Source organism: Mandrillus leucophaeus, unplaced genomic scaffold (genome assembly GCF_000951045.1).
Source record: "Mandrillus leucophaeus isolate KB7577 unplaced genomic scaffold, Mleu.le_1.0 Scaffold370, whole genome shotgun sequence".
NCBI classification, from domain to species: Eukaryota; Metazoa; Chordata; class Mammalia; order Primates; family Cercopithecidae; genus Mandrillus; species Mandrillus leucophaeus.
Window position 1 is genome coordinate 221,764 of NW_012103921.1, and position 14,255 is coordinate 236,018.

A 14,255-nucleotide genomic window follows, 5' to 3' on the forward strand; every position below is an offset into this window, starting at 1 on the left:
TGAGCAGTGAGCTTCCTGAACACTGCTTCACTAAGAATTATTATGGACCTACTTGGTATTTAAGGGAAGTGTCAAACGTAGGGGAGAAAGCACAAACCTGAACATATAGAGGGCCAAATATTATCTCAAACTAAATGCCAGAAAATAAAATAAAAATAATAAAGCTTTAAAATTTTATCTCAAAGTTTGTTAGAAATTGATGTTATCAAGAGTCAAGTTCCCACTCCTATGTATCTGAAAAGTAAGAGACGGAGGGAAAATAACAACCCTCAGGCTGGCTTGTGAAGGGTTTTTGTTTGTTTAATACATCTGAAAAGAATGCATATACAAAGAATTGAGACATGAGAAAGCATTGGTTCAACACTAATGAATCTACAAGAATTAGGATTGGGAAGGTGGGAAAGATTACCTCAACATTTTTAAAAATTGGAAACTGCAACCAAAATAAGCTGATAAAATCCCTATTAGCACTTATTAAGAGTCTTTATTAAGACTCTTTCCATGATTTTTATTAAACTAGAGAGCCTCACCTGGCTGCTCTAGGGTTCCTCATATGCAAAACAGAAATAAGGGGATTCCCCTGACTGGTCCCCATGTTGTTAAGTGTTCTCCCCACCCCCACCCCACCCCCAGCTTCTTAATGAAGCAGGCCTCCATCCTCCTAACTTGAGAGGATGTGAATCATTCCACAGATGTCTGTCTTCTAGCACCACCCCTCGTATTTCCTCTACATACCAGGTCTTCAGCTGCATTCTAGGAACACCATATACTACTGAGCTGCAAATCTATGCTAAGCATATAAGACAATGACTGAGAGGGAAAAAAATTTTTTTAATTACAAACTCAATTCATTTGGTGCATTTCAAAGGTGCAATACTTTTCTTCATTTATCAGTGAAAGAAGTTAGAAATCAACTTCCCAAAAAAAACAGTGAATGGCAAACAAATGTCCTTGAAAGTCACAGTCACATATAGTGCGTCCTAGAAAAGAGGAGGGGCAAGACAGGCTCCACCCACTTTCATGAGTTTCATCAAATACTGGATCTACTCAAGGGTGGAGAGAAAAGGCAACTTTCAAAAAGGAGTATGTTATTAAATGAGGCATTTACTATACTCCTTCCTAAGAGCACCAGATGGGGAACATGTTTTCTAAACTAGATCTAGGAAGTGGAATGTGGAATCAATCCGTCCTCCTCCCCTTAAGGGCTATCCACTGGTTAATGAATTAAAAAAACAAGACTAAAAAACAAACCCCACACACACTCCCCCCAAAAAAAGAGGAGGGAAAAAAAAAAAAAAAACACTAAGATGTCCCAGATGTCTCCAGAGTGGAACCAGGGAGCAGCTTCAACAATTCCAATTAGTCTGTTACAGTCATCCACAAGCATGCCTTGCTTTTAAACAAAAAAAAAAAAAAAAAAACCCACTACTTTTTTTTTTTTTTTTTTTGAAACAACAAAACAAAAACTAGTACTAATCACTTTTCTGACAATACACAATTACTCAAAATTAACTAGTACTGGGAGGGGAAAGGGGGGGCCATACCTATGGGCCTTGTCTCACACGAGTGCATGTGGGTAGGTGCAGGGCATTTGTCATTATTGCAAAAACGAATTTTAATTTTTAATCTTTAGTTTGATTTAAACATTGCTTTTAGTATGATGCCGACACCAGCTGTGCAGAAAGGGCTCTGGAGAGATGTTCATAGCAGCACACACCTGCGGCTCTTCTTCGGTTCTGGAGGCTCCAGGGCAGCCAATATTGCTTCGTCAAATACATTCTTTAGGCCTTTCTGAAAAGGGGTAGAAAGAAAAAATGGGCGGTCTGATTTTCAGTAAATAAAGTTGGAGTTCAAATTTAAAACATTCAAACCCCCAAGAGTTGGCAAAGAAAGAAACATTAAAAACAACCCTGAATCTCAACACAATAATCTCACTTCACCAAGATTTGTCCAAGGCACTGGAAGGACTCAGCAATTCAGGAGCAGAGGAGCAGATATTCATGAGTGAGACAGTGGTCCTTTGAGAAAACTTTGTGCAGACCAATGTATGTCACAAGAAGCAAACAAGCACATGTGTCATTTGCTCATTCAATATGAGTTTTGTAATGTGCTGCTAAAACATTTTACATAAAAACAAGGGAAGCAGCTCTGCATTCAAATGAAACAGCTGGATATGAAACAGGACTGAGAGGACGGGCACGGGTCAGTGGCATCCTTATTCTATGGAAGGCACAGGCAAAGAGAGAGAGATTATGGTAGCTGCAAAGATAGTCACTTTGAACTCCCTTTATCCCACCAGTTAAGAGTCAAGGAGATTCAAGGGAGCAAAAATGTGGGTACCTGATACATACGTAAAATTAGAGCCAGTCAGTGCAACAGGAATAAAGCTTCATCAGGCATTTATACAAACAGTTGTATATTTTTAATTTCAAAATTTGAAGGTAACCACAATTGTATATTTCCCTCACAATAAAATCAGAAGCAGGAAAATATAAAGGTGGCAGCTTTACATCTCAACATTAACAAACTGTAAGTCAACTGTTTAAATGGATGCTATTCTTAAAAGATAACGTAACAAATGAACTCATAAAGCAGTAGCAGATACATCAATATCTTCCCCACCCCAGACTGACAAATACTCCACTACAGCACAGACAGCCAAAGCAACAGCAACACAAAGTTTCACTGCACAAAGGAAAACCAGAAAAGAATCCTCCCTTCCCCGTTACACTCTACTAGAAGGTCACCCCTTTTCCATAAGGTTTGTCATGCAATTACAATTAACAATTGATCATAAGAGTAAAATGATGTTTGTGTTACTTTCTCCATCTAGAACTAAGATCTAGAAGTGTTAAAACTCTTGTTATTTTCTCCAACTCTTAATGCCAGACCAAGTTCCCTTTTGCAATGGTAATCCAAACCAAAAAGCTCTGAGCATCAGGCAACTCAAGCAGCAGAAAGTTAAAACAAGTCCAACTTGACTACTGACCACAAAAAATTTCTATAAGATATTGCATTCTTGATCAAAAACTAATACAGAGGTTGCTCTAAGGTGGTGAGTAAAAAGACGCAGAGGCTTTCAAACAGGATGGTTTTATTCCTTTGTTTTTAAACGATCTTTCTACAGTAGTGGGACAGGAAGCAGCAGCAAAGAAGGGAAGGAGAAAACAGTTTAGAATATACAGCACTTCCTTTTGGGTTGAGTTTCCGGAGGCTCGAGGGCAGCTAGGATAGCCTCATCAAACACATTCTTCAGACCTCTCTACAAGACAGAGGGGAGGAGAGAGAATAGCAGCCAGGTTAGAGGATTAGAAAGACTAGCAGGTACAACAGCAGTCCGGATTAAATGAGCTGAATTCACAGAAGCAATGTGCCTTAAGAAAAATGCTAGAATGTTGATCTTAAGCCCATTATTGGGAGAGCAGACAACTGACCAAAAACTTCAACTCAAGCAAGGTTAACTGAGCAGGAAAGCAACTTTCATTAAAATGCATATGTTGACTTCTAACACATTTTGGAAAGAAATCTATTACACTTTCAGGCTTATGTGAATTCAGCCCCTGAATAACTGAAGGACACAAATAGCAGACTAACAGGCATGCTACGTGTTTCTAGGTTCAATGACATATCTGAATGGGATTAATCAAGATTTCAGAGTAAACTGGTTTTCCAGAACAGAAAGGTTCAGACATTTAAAAAGTGTTAATTGTGCAACAGTACCAACTAGAACAGACTCTAGAAACAGCATACACTTCAGTTATTCAGCAATGTTATTAGAGCAAGTAACCACCACCCAAGTCATAAGAAAACAAAGAATGGGATCCTAGAATGAGTTTTAGCAAGCAGTCCAGTGCTTTAAGATGTCTGCATGGGTATCAGAGCATAAAGCATGGAGTGAAAACAAAGAATATTCTCAGATCTTATGGGATTAAGATACAGAAATACACTTACACCTCAGCCAGAAACTCCAACATGACAGTGTGACTCAGCAGTGGTGGTACTTAGGACCCAGGTCTACAGACTCACCTAAACTCACCTAAATCTGAAGCCACAAGTTTACCACCCAAGGTTGTTTCACATGTTCTTTAGTTTGATCAGTTTGATCCCAAGTAAGTATGTCCTAGAAGCCTCAGAACATAGCTCCAACTGTAAGTGCCAACCCCAGACCACCCCAAGTGTGCCCACCTCCACCCCGTCCCCATCCATGACATCCCACAGGACTGATACCCACACATCACGTTAGATACAAAATAAATCAAAAACAGCAGTAAATTCTTTAAAAGCAGCAAAAGTTAAAAAGCTTTCTTCTTTCTACATCATTTACAAAGTAGAAATGCCATATAAAAACTTAAATTCCTCTGCAATTCTTTCTACACATCTAGGAACCAACTCTGGCAGTCAAATATAAAAGGAAGGAGTACAGAAAGGGAAATATACTTTATAAGAAAAAAAAAAAAAGAGGAGGAGGACCATTAGAAACTGGAGTGTATCCCTTAACAAGAAGGAATTCCTTTCTTGCTTACAGTGGACAAAGATCAACAAATGCTCTATGAAACAAAACTAATCTTTGCTTGACCACCATCTGTTTATATTACGATTTTAGTTTTAGAGGAATCAACAAACAGAATCTGTAAGCCTAAAAGTTCTAGCTCCCAAACACAACCACAGACCCCATTTTCTAACTTCCCCTCTTTTGACTTCTCCATACTTCAAACTCTGGTAAGAAAAATGTACCTGCTAAGACCTTTTAAACTTCATACTCTCTACAAACTGATTTACTGTATACACCTGCTGATACTGTAAAAATCTTACATTAAAAGCATCCAATTATCTAAAGCATCACGAGTAACCTAAAAGTGAATCCACAGGGCCTATGTGTCTTCCCTCAAAGCAACCCATATCTAGAGAACAGAGGTATGCATCAGAAGCACACAGAATGAGTGTCTAACATGGACATCAGTGTTTCACACATGACCTTCTCTGTCTCCCCCAATATACACACACAGGCATACTTTTCTGGGAATGTTACTAAAACACAGAGAGAAGCACCAGGCATTTTTTTAAACTCTCAAAACAACGCTGTGCATGGGAAGATATAAAATCTTCTAAACTTCTAAATAACTGCTTTTATAATAGCACTAAACTGCCTTAAAAAACTAGGATTAGAAGATTACGTTTAAATCATCTGATATTAGGCCTCGAAGTTATTCTGGGAATATCCCAGTTAAGCATAAAAGTTTTATCTTTAAATATCCAACCAAGTACTAAACTGATTATTAAATTATGCACTAGGCCCTATAAACTAAATACCTAGTGCATATGTAATAAGTAATCATATATGCCATTTACCTTAGTATACGTGTAAAGAATCCAAGTGTTTTTTAGAAACTCAATAAAAATGAACAATTACCTGAAAACGTAACCATAAATATAATGAGTTTAATATAATTATTAGAAATCTCCACCCTTCAATCTTGCCCTATTAGGCATACCTGCTCACCGTTCAAAGTTCAAAGCACCAGTACCAGTAGAACGTAAGACTTTTGTGCTAATTATTTCCATAATTTTTTCCTTTGCCTCCAGAACAGTACTCAAAGGATGGAATCAGCGATATTATGAAGGTGAAAAAGTTTAAACCATACACATCAGTTACAAGTCCCTTCCAAATACCCTAACACTACTCCCTATCTTCAAAATCTGAGTTTCCCATCAAACTACAAAAGGAGTTCCAATTAAATCACTCAAAAATGGTCAGAATGCATGAGGAAGGAATACTTCCAAAAATCTAGGAATAGAGACACTATATAAAGCATGCTTGAGAACTGTGGCAGAAACAGCCATGGCTGCCTTCTTTGACATGAAAGTCTCAATTATTATGACTAATTCCCTATCCTGGTTGAACTGCCCAAGAAACAGTATAGTATCAACTGTCTGAATTGGCAAGAAAAGATCAGACATATTTAGATGAAAATTTAAGTGTCTAGAAAAAAAAAAATCATTCATATCCTCTCTTGCAAGTCTGTGCTTATCTGAACCTTTCCTGTAAGGTTTTTGTTTTCACACAACCATGACCACTACAAATCATTCAGTACAACACGAGACCTTACCAACACAAGGAGTTTAGGAACTAATAATGTTCTCCAAAAAACGCAGAGGCCTCCAACAAAAGAATATACAACATGAAGCTGTTCATATTCTTGCTGGGCATCTTTGAGCACTGCTGATCACTGTTAAACTCCTATATCCTAATGCTCTAATAAATAACTTGACCATAAATAATGCAAGGGGTTTCATGTCATCCTTACCTGTGTAAGTGCAGAACACTCCACATACTTGACAGCCTTCAGGTCACGGGCCAGCTTTTCAGCAGTCTCTGGAGTGATAGGCTTCTGTTTGTTCTTGGCAAGTTTCTCAATAGTGGAGGGGTCATCTCTGAGATCAATTTGAGTCCCAACAAGCAAGAAAGGAGTCTTTGGACAGTGGTGAGTTATCTCAGGCACCCACTACAAAAAGGTATTTTAAAATACAGCTTTGTTATTCAACAAGCCTCTAATGCTATTTATAACAGGTCAGTAGAAATTCTGAGATGACCTTCTTAGGGCAAGAATACCTGATCAGCTTACCTTTTCTTTCACATTTTCAAATGAAGATGGAGAGACCACTGAAAAACAGACTAGAAATACATCTGTTTGTGGATAACTCAGCGGTCGTAATCTGTCATAATCCTCTTGCCCTAGAAAAAGGAAAAATATTGGAGAGAATTCAGCAACTGAATCTTGATGTCCTCAAAGCGTTACAAGTATGCTAGTCATTACTCAAAAAGCAACTTACTTATCTAATAAAATGTATGGCTTTGTAATATAATATGTAGGCAATATTCTCAATCAGCTAATTCTACAAACTTTAAGCACTCAGAACAGCAATGAATTTACTATTATGTTATTTGCTTTTACTACTAGTTTGTGGTGTTCAATCTTGGGGTCCATTAGAAACCCAGTAATAAATGTAATAATAAACTCTTGCTACAGAAATGGTTAAAAATCAATCCTTGTAATCCCAGCACTCTGGGAGGCCAAGACAGGCTGATCACCCTAGGTCAGGAGTTCGAGACCAGCCTGGCCAACAGGGTGAAGCCCCATCTCTACTAAAAATATAAAAATTAGCTGGGTGTGATGGTGCACGTCTGTAATCCCAGCTACTTGGGAGGCTGAGGCAGAAGAATTGCGTGAATCCAGAAGGTGGAGGTTGCAGTGAGCCAAGATGGCGTCACGGTACTCCAGTCTGGGCAACAGAACGAGACTCCATCTCAGATACGGTAAAGAAACAATTACAGTGAAATCATCTAAATTTCACTGTGTCATCTCAGTGAAACTCAGATGACAAAACCCACTGCCCATCGTGACTAGAAACACAGGTTCACATATTTAGTTAATGTGTGTATGTAAGACCAGTATCTGAAACTGATAAAGCCTAGAAAAAAAATTTAGCAAGAATTTAGCAAGAATTAATGGATACTCAAAACAATAAAAATACTTAGAATTAACTTAATCAGAGGCAAAAGACTTGGACAACAAAAATTTCAAAACTGCTGAAAGAAATTAAAGACGACAAATAAATGGAAACACATCCCACGTTCATGAACTGGAAGACTTAATATTGTTGACATGTCAACATTATCCAAAGCAACCTACAGATTCAATACAATCCCTATCAAAATCCCAGCAAGGGATCCCAAATAGCCAAAATAATCTTGAAAAAGAAGAATAAAGCTGAAGGACTCCCACATCCTGATCTCAAAACTTAGTACAAGGCTACAGTAATCAAAACAGTGTGGTATTGGCATAGGGCGATATATAAGACAGTGGAATAGACTAGAGAACCCAGAAATAAACCCTTACATATATGGGCAAATAATTTTTTTTTTCTTTTTTAGACAGAGTCTCACTCTCTCTTATCACCCATGCTGGAGTGCAGTGGCACAATCTCGGCTCACTGCAACCTCCGCCTCCCCAGTTCAAGAGATTCTCCTGTCTCTGCCTCCTGAGTAGCTGGGACTACAGGCACACACCACCACGCCAGGCCAATTTTTGTATTCTTAGCAGAGATGGGGTTTCACCATGTTGGCCAGGCTGGTCTTAAACTTCTGACCTCAGGTGATCTGCCCACCTCTGCCTCCCAAAGTGCTAGGATTACAGGTGTGAGCCACCACGCCTAGCCTAGGTCAAATAATTTTTGATAAGGGTGCCAAGACCATTCAGTGGTAAAAGGACTCTGATGGTGCTGAGAAAATGACATATTCACATGCAAAAGACAAAGATGGAATCTTACCTAACACTATATACAAAAATTAACTCAAAATGGATAAAAGGTCTAAATGTTAGACCTAAAACTTTAAAACTCCCAGAAAACAGAGGGCAAAAGATTCAGCTGGACTTGGCAATAATTTGTTTGGATATCACACCAAACCAACCAAAAAATAGAAAAACTTCGTGAAATTGTAAAAATTTTACACATCAGAAGATAGTATCAACAGAATAAAAACGCAACCCACAAAATAGGAAAAAATATTTGCAAATCGTATATGTGATAGGAGATTAATACCTAGAATCTACAGAGAACTCCTAAAACTTAACCAAAAAAAAAAAAAAAAAAAATCCCAATTCAAAAACAGGCAAAGAATTTGATTAAACAGACCTTTCTCCAAAGAAGATATATGGCCATAAGACGTTCAACATCACTAATCATTAAGGAAATGCAAATCAAAACCACAAATAGATACCACCTCACACTAATTAGGATGGCTACAAAAAAAAAAAAAAAAAAAAAACAGAAAATAAGTATCAAAGAGAAGAATGTGACTATATCAAGCCCCCACGTACTGTTGGTAGGAATATAAAATAGGACAGCCAGTGTGGAAAACAATATAGAGGTTCCTCAAAAAAATTAAAAACAGAATTACCACATGATCCAACAATTTCACTTCTGGGTATATACTCCTAAAGAACTGCAAGCAGGGTCTCAACAAGGTATCTGTATATCTCAACAAGGTATTTGTATACCCATGTTGATAGCAACATTATTCAAAAGAGCTCAGACATGGAAGCAATTCATAGCACCAGTATTAAAACTGGAACCCAAACATCCATCAACTTGTTAATGGATAAACAAAATTGTGATATATTCATAGAACAGAGTATCACTCAGCAATCAAAAGAAACAACTACCAATACACACAACATGGACAACTCTCACAAACATTATGCTAAGTAAAAACAGTCAAACACAAAAGACTACATATTGTATGGTTCCATTTATATGAAACCCTAGAAAAGCAAAACAGTGGAAACAAAGAAAGCAGATCAGTGGTTGCCCGGAACCAGGTCAAGGGACAGGGCTGACGGCAAAAGGGAACCCAGAAATAAACACTCACATATATGGTCAAATAATTTTTGATAAGGGTGCCAAGACCATTCAATGGTAAAAGGACTCACCACGGAAAATTTGAGGGGTGATAAAAATGTTACACATGTTATTATGGTACAGGGTCAGCAAAATGCATCACACCAAACACTTAAAACGATTTTTCTTCTTTTAAAGACGGAGTCTCACTCTGTCACCCAGGCTGGAGGGCAGTGGCAGAATCTCGGCTCACTGCAACCTCCGCCCCCCGGGTTCAAGCAATTCTCCTGTCTCAGCTTCCCAAGTAGCTGGGACTTAACAGGCATACACCACTACATTCGGCTAATTTTTGTATTTTTAGTAGAGATGGGGTTTCACCATACTGGCCAGGCTGGTCTCAAACTCCTGACCTCAGGTGAACTGCCTGTCTCAGCCTCCCAAAGTGCTGTGATTACAGGTGTCAGCTACCATACTTGGCCTTAAATTGATTTTTATTGTGCTACACATCAATAAAGCTTTAAAAAGTACTCGCCAGAAAATGTAAAGGCTTACAAAAAATAAACTCTGAAATCTGAAAATATTAATTTTCAACCACAAGTAGCCATAAATTATATTTTCTCACCAGGCGTGGTGATTCACACCTGTAATCCCAGCACTTTGGGAGACCGAGGCGGGCGGATCACCTGAGGTCAGAAGTTCGAGACCAGCCTGACCAACATGGAGAAACCCCATCTCTCCTAAAATACAAAAAAATTAGCCGGGTGTGGTGGCGCACGCCTGTAATCCCAGCTACTCGGGAGGGTGAGACAGAAGAATCACAGGAGGTTGAGGTTGCGGTGAGCCGAGATTACACCACTGCACTCCAGCCTGGGCAACAAGAGCAAAACTCGGTCTCAACAACAACAAAAGAAATCTTTTCTCTGTGCCTTTGGACACAAATGAACACAGAAGAAAATTCCTCATTTATCAAGAGATTATGGGTCACTGTTTTCTCTATTTTCCAAGTTTAATATACAATTACTTTTATAATTTTAATGTATTAAAATTTTCTCTAAACTTTATTGTCTCTCCATTTCATGTTCTCAATTAAATCCAAATAGTTCCTCATGGTACACAGTACAACAGATTCCATGAGAGCAACAAGTTAGCTTGGAAACAGTAACAAAGAGTAACTCAAACAAAGCAGAAAGTTTAGAATTCCTACATTCTAAAGATATTCTAAAGGACATCTTTCTGAGACTTGCCTCTGGCTAACTAAGCTGATAATAAGATGGCACAGAGAGAAAAGTCAGAAATTAAGATGTGCAGCCATTCTTGAAAACAAGAAATAGCACTGAGGAATTAGGTACATTTGAGGAAGAAAGTAATTTGTTCTTACAATTTGGATAGTTGACAAATGTCAATACTGTGAGCAAGTAACAGTTCACTTTCAAATTATTTTCAGATACAGTTTAAAATAAATAAGCTATTGTAAGAAACTAAACATGTTATTAGACACATAAATTGAATACGCCTTCAGATATCAGAGAGTGATAATAAATACTATAAATGGCTTACGACCTTACAACCTTAGGCATACTTAGGAAACTCTAGGCTTTAAAACGGAGCAGGTAGGGGTGAAGGGAGAGAATCAGTGGGCATGATTCCTATGAATTCATTCCCTTAGTCCCTCCCCAACCACTAATACAGTCCCCAATTCTCTGCAAGGTGCACACATCAGGATTTTAGTTCAGTTTGGAGCTTGTATAATGCACTCTAGTCTCACTCTACTTCATCTACTACACTGTTCACCCAGGGTACTCCAAACTCCTATTTGCCAATCCAGGTCTGGGACTGCTCCTTGGTCAAGCATCAACGATCATTATATTCAATCCTGCTAACTAATAACAAAAGGCAAGTACTCTGCTCATGTGCTAGTTTCTCAAAATATCCACAAGAGACAAACAACTAGCAACTGTTAAAAATCAAAACAGTATAAAAGACATTAAGTTTTCACCTGCAGTATCAAAAAGTCCAAGAGTATATGGTTCTCCACCAATCATAACTGTGACTGCATAGTTGTCAAAAACCTAAAAACAAAAAAAATACAACACTGTTAGTGTGCAAGGAGAGAGCTAAAATGGGACAGAACAACTCTTAAGCTAAGGCAGTGTTTCCTTGCTAAGACTTAATCGTCCCTTAGTCCATTCATCATCCTTATATAACCAATCTTGCCAACCATGTACCTTGTGTGAGCTAAATGGTTCCTGGAAAAAGACAAAGGATGTGTTCTGAGATTTCTGCTCTACCACAGCAGCCTGGATAAAGAGCCAGAGAAGGCTTAGAGGTGTCACAGGAGCAGAGTCCTCTAGCTACACAAAATGAACCTGTTCAAGTCTGAAACTTTTGAGACAGTGGTCTACCCTCAACATTCAATCTGATTCCTAAGAAATTATTTCTTCATAGACTATTTTCTTTTCATCTAGAAATAAAATCTCCTAGATCCACGACCTTTCTTCCTTTCAGAGTCCTAGAAAAGATAAGCCTTGTTACAAACAAGCCCATTTGAGAGAAATAACGGTTCCCTCAAAGTACTCAAAGTGTCCAAGAAAAGGCTGACAGATTATTTGCCGGGATTTTTTTTTTTTTTTTTTTTTTTTTTTTTGAGACACAGTCTCACTGAGTCACCCAGGCTGGAGTGCAATGGCATGGTCTCAGCTCACTGCAACCTGCCTCCCATCAGTTCAAACAATCCTCTTGCCTCAGCCTCCTGAGTAGCTGGGACTACAGGTGCATGCCACCACACCCAGCTAATTTTTGTATTTTTAGAGAAAATTTTAGAGACGGGGTTTCACTATGTTGGCCAGGCTGGTCTCAAATTCCTGACCTCATGATCTGCCTGCCTCAGCCTCCCAAAGTCCTGGCATTACAGGTGTGAGCCACTGCGACTGGCCAGCTGGGAATTTTATGAGTAAAATTCATGTTATTGGGCACAAACTGCATGACGTGAGACATCTTCTGTAACAAGATGCTTAATATGTAAATAGACCATAAAACCCTTATCAAATTCAGTACAGCATATGCTAATATTGGTTGTACTAAGTTATTTGTGAAAATGGGAGGTTTAACAACGCTAAATGGGAAAAGACCCAACACAAATTCTGGAGTCTTTAGAATTAATTTACAATAGAAAAGCAATGCTTTCATATACAATTATAATCTGTCAATTTACAATAAAAATTTAAAAATTAAATGATATATATAAAAAGAAAAGCAAAGCTTTCCAACTAGGAGAAGAATGCCACATTTTAAGACCAGCCCTACTTAACCTTTGGGTACCTACTCTGATTTTCTGATTTATGTTTTAACAGACTGCTCAAGAGCTTATTTAAATGTAAAGAAGAAGAGAAGCAAGGGCCTGAGGGAGATGACAAAGGAAAGTCCATTCTTAAAAACAAGAACAAAGAAATCGAATGAACGTGATTAAGCTCTCAAACCAAACACATAACTTTCTTAAATCGCACTTAAGAGACTCAAAAACAACCCTCCTTTACTGGATTGTTCATATCCAAAACCAGACTAAGAATCAGAAAAGCAGGCAGGAGAATGGCGTAAACCCGGGAGGCGGAGCTTGCAGTGAGCTGAGATCCGGCCACTGCACTCCAGCCTGGGCGACAGAGCGAGACTCCGTCTCAAAAAAAAAAAAAAAAAAAAAAAGAATCAGAAAAGCTGGCTTCCATTCCAAAGTCTACTTTCCCTAGTGTAATTACACTAAGTAATTAAAGTCAGACTTCTAAGTCTCATCCCTAAATTGGGCCTGAGTACTCTCATCCATAAGAGATGGATAAGACAATATGTATTGTCCCATCCAACTCTGAATTTCTATTACTCTAGAAACGGCAAGCTCCAATTTATAGATGGGAACTAAAATGCATTTTACACCAAATCCATTTCCATATTAACTTCAACAGGTACCATGAGAACATTATTTGTGCCTCATGGTCCATTCATTTACCTAAATCGGCTCATTTAAAATTTTATTCTACTACTCTTCCTTCCACCCTATCACTTTTCCAGAGATGTACACACAAACATACATATAAAAAACCCACAAGCCCACTTAAAATACAACAGCAGAAGATCAAAGTCATAAAAGACTCAGAAATTATGTTTACAAGTTAAATAACTTCAATGGAAACTAAAACAGAAAAACTCTGATAGCTGTCCTCACTCTGAAACAAGATTCATGTACCTCTAAACGTCCCCTGTAAGTCCACTGAACCTCACAACATCTTCCATTTATCTTGTCTCCAAATGGGCCAATTCAAAATATCAATGTGATTTTAGTGTTTAATAATACCTTCAAATTCTCCCCCCTTCAAAATAAACAACTTTACTTATTTTTGAGACAGCGTCTCACTACCTTTCACAAATGAGTGTTACTCTAACTCTTGTCTCTCTCTCTCACTTCAATATCTTTGTTATTCCCACCTTCCTTCTCCCATTCCAAAGAGTTGATTTAAAAAACAGCTGTGAGGTCGGGCATGGTGGTTCACGCCTGTAATCCCAGCACTTTGGGAGGTCGAGGCGGGTGGATCATTTGAGGTCAGGAGTTCGAGACCAGCCTGGCCAACATGGTGAAACCCTGTTTCTACTAAAAATACAAAAATTAGCTGGGCGTGGTGGCGGGCACCTGTAATCCCAGCTACTCAGAAGGCTGAGGCAGGAGAATCGCCTGAACCCAGGAAGCGGAGGGTGCAGCAAGCCGAGATCGCACTACTGCACTCCAGATAGAAGGGGCGATAGAGACTCCGTCTCCAAAAAAAAAAAAAAAAGGGTTGTGGGGGGTGACCCCCAAAGGTTTCTGTTGGTATTCT

The 14,255-nt window shown here is 38.6% G+C and overlaps 1 protein-coding gene across 4 annotated transcripts in view; it reads right to left on the bottom strand.

Annotated features, from left to right (window-relative positions):
• Nucleotides 1-279: 279 nt before the first annotated feature.
• Nucleotides 280-14,255, bottom strand: part of CDC42 (cell division cycle 42) — a 51,906-nt gene continuing 37,930 nt past the window's right edge. For 2 of the 4 annotated variants that reach the window (XM_011990126.1, XM_011990128.1), the window contains 4 exons: nt 11,396-11,468; nt 6,624-6,733; nt 6,306-6,503; nt 280-1,791 (listed from right to left, as the gene is read on the bottom strand). In XM_011990126.1, the coding sequence (XP_011845516.1) occupies nt 1,702-1,791; nt 6,306-6,503; nt 6,624-6,733; nt 11,396-11,468 (471 nt within the window). In that variant the 3' untranslated portion in view covers nt 280-1,701. Of the gene's footprint in view, nt 1,792-2,399; nt 3,263-6,305; nt 6,504-6,623; nt 6,734-11,395; nt 11,469-14,255 lie in introns of those variants that run through there. The other 2 variants (XM_011990129.1, XM_011990130.1) reach the window with 1 other exon arrangement.